The sequence below is a fragment of the Monopterus albus genome, unplaced genomic scaffold (assembly GCF_001952655.1).
Source record: "Monopterus albus unplaced genomic scaffold, M_albus_1.0 scaffold70.1, whole genome shotgun sequence".
Lineage (NCBI taxonomy): Eukaryota > Metazoa > Chordata > Actinopteri > Synbranchiformes > Synbranchidae > Monopterus > Monopterus albus.
The window spans coordinates 1,837,731-1,846,115 of NW_018127950.1; the positions used below are offsets into that span (position 1 = coordinate 1,837,731).

Genomic DNA, 8,385 nt, shown 5'->3' on the forward strand with positions numbered 1-8,385 from the left:
TGGCTCAGGAGGTAGAGCGGGTCGTTTCCTAACCGGAGGATTAGCGGTTCGATTCCCGGCTTGTCCAGTCAACATGTCGAGGTGTCCTTGAGCAAAACACTGAAGCCCCAGTTGCTCCCAGTGATGTCACCGGTGTGTGAGTGCTTGGGAGTGCGAATGGGTGAATGGCAGAATAATGTGAAAGCGCTTTGAGTGTGCTGTAAAAAAAGCATAGAAAGGTGCTATACAAGTATAAGACTATTTGACAGTGGTACATACCGTGCAGAGGTTTGTCCTTCGATAAGGGTTCCTGCTCTTCCTTCCCTTGTTCCTCTGGTTTCTGCTGCCTGAGGTATTCACTAAGCACATCATCACTCTTACATTAGCTTAAATTAATTTATTTCCATTGCATACACACACACATTCTGTGCCTGATGTATTCATGGGTCTTTGTTGTTTCATCCTGGATAGTGGCTCTGATGCTCACTAATCCTTGGCCTCCTTCCTTCCGCTTAGCATACAGTCTCAGGATGCTGGACTTGGGGTGAAACCCGCCGTGCATTGTAAGGAGCTTCCTTGTCTTGATGTCAGTGGCCTCTATCTCCTCCTTTGGCTATAGATATATATATATATACACTGCTCAAAAAAATAAAGGGAACACGACATAGTTGAATGTCTTATCTTTGTGTTCCCTTTATTTTTTTTGAGCAGTATATATACAAACAATATCCTTCAATGAACAGAAATGCAACAGTTTTAGCTTAAATTAATTTATTTCCATTACATACACACACACATTCTGTGCCAACAGATTCTCAATAATTTACACACTTGTAGAACCGTGCACTGTCTCAAACACACAACAATAAGAATTCTGTATACAAGTGATAACTGGCACAACCAGGAAACTGTCTTTATCACCAGCTTTGCATAATATTTTCTATTTGTCAACCAGCATATTAAAATGCGCGTATTTTGAGGTTCAACTTCAACAAATACACAGTGTACTCAGACAGCTAAAACGGAAATCCCTTTAAAAATACCACAAACCAGGGATCCAGCCCCTTTAGTCATTCAAGATTCATTCTTCTAAAAAAACAATCATGCCCTTAAGAAAAAGTAGTAGCCAAAGACAGCCCACATTCAATTTATAGTTGATTGCAGAGAAAAAATGGTGGTAAACACATGCTTTAGTGCAATTAGCAGCATCATAACAGCTTCATTTTAAAAGACTACAGAATGAGTTTTTTTAAAGCACAAAAATCATCAAATGCGCCTTTAAAAGTTGTTTTAAAGTATAAAAATAATCAAATGCACCTTTAAAGAAAAAAAGATATGTTGAGCAACAGTGGCATCTACTGGCTATAATCAGCTAGGATAGATATGATGCACACAATCTCCCTTTTAAAAAACTGTTGAGTTGCTCGTATGAATTACTCTCTTTGGTGGCTGCGTCCCAGATACAAAATGTCCTTAGTGATTTGACATTCATTCAAAAATTTAAAAAAATGTTTTATATAAATTGTGTCCATAGTCCCAGACTTGCAAATCAGTGACTTCCTTTTGATGCCATGTTACTCACTTCCACATGTTTTATATCTCCACTTGTCCAGATGTTTTTCAGTTTTGCTTCTCATCTCCTGGTAAGAAGTAGGGGTTCTCATGGCCTTGAACCAGATAGGAGTAACGGGATGGATTTTTACCTTTGAAGGTCTTCATTGCTTCTGGGTTAAGATCATATGATCCCGTCTGAAATGCCAGTGGAAACAGTCAGTGTATTTGTGACATTTAGATGTAAGGACACACATTCATGCACACACAAAGACCAACAAAAGCTAAGAATAAACACAAGTACACATAGTAATAAAGTTGCCATGAGAATGAAAAAAATATTCAAGACTACTCCCAAACTAGTATCGGTTGAATTTCTTTGAACTGACACTCAACAAAATGCTTTCCACAGCAATCAGAGAACTCACACGAAGATTCCCATCACCCAGAAACCCCACCACCATAATTCTTTTTGTGGGCTGTCCAAATCATCAGCAGGGGCCATCAAGACAAATCAAAATCTAAAAGCAAAGCAATGCCTTACCTTTTTCCATCTTATATCCTTCAGGTGAAATCCCTAAACCAACACACTGGAGTCAGGCAAAGCAAGGCGCAAGGGAAGGAGCTACGTGCTAGCAGTATGTATACATTCTAGATAATTGGGTTAAGCATACTGATGTGCACAAGCCTGACAACATCATCAAAGCAACCATACTGTGATATAGGAAGGTTATGTGTCCACCTAGATGTACTTTTCACCTGCAAATGATTAAATCCATATTGAGTTTAGGGTTAATAAGCAGATGTGATCTGGATGGAAGATGGGGAACAGTGAAAAAGTTAAAGATACTCTACCTAATTTCTTTTCAGGGTCTAGTGAGATTCAAACAAACTGATACTATAAGCCACTCCTAACTGCTCTTTTCCCCTCCCATTACATCCTTTTCCTAGCGACAACATAAACTATGGATGCCTGGTTGTGACAAACTACATATGCAGCCTCTAGTCTGAAACTAGGGTTAGCTGACTAACGAGTAAATTCCAGGGGAATACTGCTAATGTCAGACAAAGGACTAACATTATACAGCTTATATTAGCATATATTAGCTTAAGTTATTTAAAAATTAAAATCATATTAATTCAATACAAAGGTGAAATTCTGAACATGCTAGATCGCTAAGGTTACCTTTTGGGTCCATTAGCACCTATAGCTAACGTGTTTGTTTTTAAAACCCCACATCTGGATCAGTTGACTCCTTTGACTAGTTTTAAACTGATGTTAACCCTGGTTTTTGTGCCACCACCTCTTCGGTCTGGCAGCCGCTCTTTTGGGCTTTTAGCAGACGAGAGGTTGTTTGTGGGTGGGTGTCAGAAATGACTACTTGTGGTTGCTTCTTATAACCTATGCTGAGTTGCAGGTGAGGAGAATTTTACAGACTCTATTTTAAGATCATAGTTTATAAAAGCTGGAATAACAACAGAAGCACTAAAGGAAACAGCAAATCATGAAGGCAGTTAGTACAGCTGAGAGACATCATGTCCTGTTTCATTTTCACTTGATTTAATGTACCATTCAACCGGCTGATTAGGAAATAATTGACACTATGCAAAACTGAGGATTAGTGGTAAGTCATTCAGACAACAAAGAAACATCTGTGGTAACTCACCAATCCATTGGTTCCAGCACCTTGATTGCCACTCCCTTCTGTCATCTCTATGGAAGAACCAGCATGCCAGTTAGTGGTAGCACGAGGGATGGGGGTGATGCCAGTGGGCCAGGGCTGGTTGGAGTCACCTGACGCGTATAGACCGGTGCTGTAGTCATCTTTTGTCTTTGAACAGCCTCTCCTGAAGCACAAACAGAAAGTATTGTACCGTATAATGACAGCAAATATTTAAAGGATAGTGTTGTTATTCTACATGTTTTTACTTATTTGAGTTCCAGTGATTCCAATTGATTGTATTAACAAGTATTGTCTGTTTAGCCAGAGCCTGATATAGGCTATAGGTAAACAATGGACTTAAGGCCAAGACCCACAGACAGAGCAGGAAGTTGAAGAGTACTGAGCTACAAACTAACAAACTATAGGTTTTGGTCTTGGTACAGGATTTGTTGTTAATTGTTTAAGAAAATGCAAAATAACACCATCCATAAACATTAAGCATCTAGGGTAATTTGGTGATCTGGAAAAGGCACTTAGCTTAAATAGGTAAATGTCAATATAACATTCAACGTAAGTGTTGTTTCAAAAGAATTAACATGACTACACTTTTAAGTGAAGCAGTTCCTAAACTTTCGGCTTTTCCCGTTTAGGGGTTGCCACTGGTAGTAGGCTAATGGTTAAGGCCTGGGTTCGAGTCAGGGTTGGGTCAGGAAGGGCATCTGGCATAAAACGTGCCAAATGTCAACATGCGAGTTGTCAGTGTGATGATTTGCTGTGGCGACCCCTAAACAGGAAAAAAACCATAAGTGACTTTCTTTAGTTCCTAAACTATATGTTGAAGCATTAAACATTAAAATGATCCTGAAACTACATAAAAATGTGACTTTTCAATCAAATTTCACCATAGTTTAACATTTTGGCTTGAAAATGCCCAAAGCCATTCTTACAGGGCTAATGAGAATCAAAGTTGCAACATGCAGTGTGTAAACATACTTTTCTTTCCAGAGACACACTGTATGTGATGATTATATGCAGTCAGAGCTAAAATAAATCAGTACCAGGGCTGGTTCATGTTTGGAGGATTAGTCTTTGTTATATTCTCACCTGCAGCAGCATATGAGCAACACCAAGATGATGATGAGAAGAATTCCCCCTAGTACGCAGGAGATGACCACCACTGCCAGCAGAGCCGCTGATAAAGACACATCAACCCACATTTACATTTCTACAGGTTTGTCACTACTGCTGCTAAATAGTTTTTTGTCTTTGAAACTGTGCTATTACTCACAGTCATTACAGTTGAACCCAGAATATCCAAAAGCACATCTGAAAGAAACCGGGCAGTTGAACTCAGTCTTACTCACATTTCATGGCCGTCCTCTCACATCTTAATAGAGTTTAACCCTAAATCCACATGGGGGAGCCAGCACCAACACAGCACAGAAGCCCCATACCTGATGTGAAAAAAGTGTGTACTTACGTTTGACACGTGTCTCCTACTGCCCTCTGGCCACTTGGACAGGCTAGAAAAAGAAACACAATAACTTAAGCACATGCACAATGTTCTGCACAAAGAGACTGAAATGAGAACATAACAAGCTACAGTCAAGGTAGATGGAGAAGTACTGTATGCCTGATTGCACATACTGTAAAACGATATGAGCACAGTGAGACTCTCTTCTTATGAAGGCTGCATGATGTGTGTTGTATTTTCTTGGGAAAGCATTTATTTGAAGGCCTTATCCTTTATTAGCTCTTCCTATAGCTGATCTCTTTGGTCCCTCCACACAAAGAGAAATCAGTGATTCTTCTACTGGTATCCAGGGAAACGACCCCGTTAAAAAGAAATAAATTCGAGAGATAAATGAAGTATGGGTCAGAGGTTGGCACGGAGAAATGCTGCAGCTCTTGACCTTGTCTCAGAGTCTCGCTCCCTGTTGTTTCTCCCCCTCATTCTCACACTGCAAGTATTTCAGTGAGGATAAGAAGGTTTTGTTACAGTTCTCTTAACTGCAGATCAGCTGGGAGAATTTCACTCAAGCTTGATCTCAGATGCTGTGAGTCGTCTGCGCTTACAGTGTAGCTGTAGTTATAGCAGCAGAGCACAGGGAAGAATTTTCAAGCATAAAAGGCATGTTCTAGTTTCCTTATTCAAATCTAACATTAGTCTTGATAAAGCAGATAAATCAAAAATATTAAAAAAGTTGTTGTTACCTCTGCAGGTGGTGTTTGAGTACATATTGGAGATGTAGCCCTCCTTACAGGAACAAGTAGCGCTGCCTTTCGTGGTTGTGCACAACGTAGTGGAGGCATCACAAGCTAATGGAGGCTGATCACACAGCTTTGTACCTGAGACAGAGAGGATATCAAACAGGGTTATGAGGAAAAACTGAAATTTGTTATATCAAGATATGTGTGTGGTGTTTGTTTCTCATGGTGTTATGTTGTTTGTGCTCCATTGCTGCTGAAACACTGAAATTTCCCCATTGAGGGATCAATAAAGTACCTACCTACATACCTAAAACCCTTTCAAAATAATGTGGCTCATACACGTCAGGTTCTCCTCCAAAAACTAAACAATACAACCCTTGACTTACTAGCAGTACTTACCTACAAATGTAGTATTAGCAAAGGTGCCGTTTTTCGAGTTGGCTATAGCCTCAACAATAGTCCGATCAACAGTCTCTTGGGTGACATTGGTGTTTTTAAAGTAGTTGTTCACAGATGCTCGCACACTTCCTGGTCTAGAAGATTACAGAGAAGCACCAGCAGAGCTAAGAAATCGTTTGTGATCTGTGGCAAAACATCTTTGTGCAGCAGGAGAAAGAGAAGGTACTCACTGAAGTTCCACAACATCAGACCGTATATACCCTTGCAGATCTTTGAGGGCATCTCTGAGCTATGAAACAGAATAAACATGGATTAATGAGGGGCATTTATTACAGGTATTCAAAACACTTCACAAGATTACAACCTACCCCTGCTGAGATCAAAGCCGCTTTTTTCTGGAATGTTGTCGAGGACCTGTCACGCATTTCAGGTTCAAAGTTCATTGATCCAAAATGAAGTTGGCCTGGGAACACTTGGGCTGAGTGAAAAGGAGATGAATAAAAAGGTCTTTCAGCAAAGGGTTTAGGGCCATCACCTCAGTATGATATCTGTTCTGGTAATCTGACCACAAAAGAAATGTTATGTTCTCACCAGGTACGCAGATGTCATTGACCAGGAAGGTACCAGTGAGACACTGGCAAGCACCATTGAAACAGATGCTTAGAAGTGGGCATGGGCGGAGAGGACACACTGATAACAGGTGGAAGAAAGTTAAACGTTAAACCGGTGGCCATTGTTTTTTTTTTTCTTTTGTATGCAAACTAAGGGCAGCAGAAACAAGGTGGGTGGGAGCACAGCATTTACATATGATCACTATTTAAGTTGAAATTATGAAGTTGCTAGCAAACAGTCTTCAATAGCCATGAAATATCAAACACTTCAGAGGAAGTTACAAACCAATGAGTGGGCCTGGGGTGGGGATGGCTGTGGTGGACATGTTGGTGGTGATCTCTGTTGGTTGCTGGATGGTGGTGATGGTGGATGAGGCTGTTGTGTTGCCACCGTGTGGTTCAGTAGGTTTGCCAGTCACAGTACCTTAAAAAATATGTAAAGATCAGCGGGAAAGTTAAACAGTAAAAAAAATCAACGTTTTAATAGTGTGGGTTTGTACATAAGGTAAAATTCTTGAATAAAGCTTCAGAAGGTAAAATTATTAGTTTGCCTACAAAGCACTAAATTCACTGAGTTAATGAATAAAAGGACCACAGTGAAGCTTTTTCATGCTATAATCCATTAGCATCCCCCCAGACAATGTTCCAGAGCAAAGCATTGATTTTTAAATTGATCATCTACCTTATAAACAGTGTTGGTTTCACTTGGCAAGTTGGAGAGACTTGAAATATATTTTATTAAATTATATATTTTTAAGTTTATCACTGTGTAGTAACAATTTTGAGTCTCCAACATGACAGTGTTGTGTATACTGTAATTGATTGTCTATTTCTAACAAGTTTTGACATGCGTGCAAAATGATTTTCATATAGTAGCAGCATAATAGTGTCTGCCCTGAAGGTGGGGAATCAATGTGGAAACTTTGGAAAATAGTTGGCAATAATATAAAGTGTACACACAATTTATGTTAATTAGTTAAAATGTTAACTAAAACAAATAGTATGGTCCTTTGGTTCTTCAGACATTTAGCAGTTGCCTTGCTGTCAGCCAGAGCTGTAGACCTCAGACTTAGACTCAAGTTTGGTTTAAGTTATCGAGGACTTCAGCAGTCTAACTGCGCTGAAACCTGAGTAATGTTTTATGTGGCTTTGAGACTGAGACTTTATTAATGTAGATTTGACTTTACTACAAGTTGGTGGTATTTTGGGCAAGCAACTTATAAAATGACCTCCAGTTGACTCATTGATTCCTGTCTCACCTTCATCTTTTAGTATATTATTTATTATTATACATACATTGATGTTTGTCATGCAGTTAGTCCTACCTCCGGAGGTGGGTGTTGAGGGCCTAGAGGTGGTGGTATTTCCAGTGGGCTGTACTGGACCACTTGTTGTGCCCTTGCTCGCAGATGTGGTGGTGCTGGTATGTGTACTCATAGATGTGTCGGAGCTGGTTTGTGTGCTGTGTGTGCTCGTAGATGTGTTGGTGCTGGTTGGTGTGCTGTGTGTATTCGTAGATGTGTTGGTGCTGGTTTGTGTGCTCGTAGATGTGTTGGTGCTGGTTGGTGTGCTGTGTGTACTCGTAGATGTGTTGGTGCTGGTTGGTGCGCTCGTAGATGTGTTGGTGCTGGTTGGTGCGCTCGTAGATGTGTTGGTGCTGGTTGGTGTGCTGTGTGTACTCGTAGATGTGTTGGTGCTGGTTGGTGTGCTGTGTGTACTCGTAGATGTATTGGTGCTGGTTGGTGTGCTCGCAGATGTGTTGGTGCTGGTTGGTGCGCTCGTAGATGTGTTGGTGCTGGTTGGTGTGCTCGCAGATGTGTTGGTGCTGGTTGGTGCGCTCGCAGATGTGTTGGTGCTGGTTGGTGTGCTCGTAGATGCGTTGGTGCTGGTTGGTGTGCTCGTAGATGTGTTGGTGCTGGTTGGTGTGCTGTGTGTGCTCGTAGATGTGTTGGTGCTGGTTGGTGTGCTCG

The 8,385-nt window shown here is 40.7% G+C and overlaps 1 protein-coding gene across 1 annotated transcript in view; it reads right to left on the minus strand.

The window, feature by feature from the left end:
* Positions 1-761: 761 nt before the first annotated feature.
* Positions 762-8,385, minus strand: part of LOC109963142 (flocculation protein FLO11) — a 16,813-nt gene continuing 9,189 nt past the window's right edge. The window contains exons 3-15 of the mRNA XM_020605448.1: positions 7,741-8,381; positions 6,702-6,839; positions 6,396-6,494; positions 6,173-6,282; positions 6,035-6,093; positions 5,805-5,938; positions 5,409-5,543; positions 4,675-4,717; positions 4,483-4,520; positions 4,299-4,386; positions 3,198-3,378; positions 2,075-2,107; positions 762-1,728 (exon numbers count right to left, since the gene is read on the minus strand). Coding sequence (XP_020461104.1) covers positions 1,600-1,728; positions 2,075-2,107; positions 3,198-3,378; positions 4,299-4,386; positions 4,483-4,520; positions 4,675-4,717; positions 5,409-5,543; positions 5,805-5,938; positions 6,035-6,093; positions 6,173-6,282; positions 6,396-6,494; positions 6,702-6,839; positions 7,741-8,381 — 1,828 coding nt within the window. The 3' untranslated portion in view covers positions 762-1,599. The remainder of the gene's footprint in view (positions 1,729-2,074; positions 2,108-3,197; positions 3,379-4,298; positions 4,387-4,482; positions 4,521-4,674; positions 4,718-5,408; positions 5,544-5,804; positions 5,939-6,034; positions 6,094-6,172; positions 6,283-6,395; positions 6,495-6,701; positions 6,840-7,740; positions 8,382-8,385) is intronic.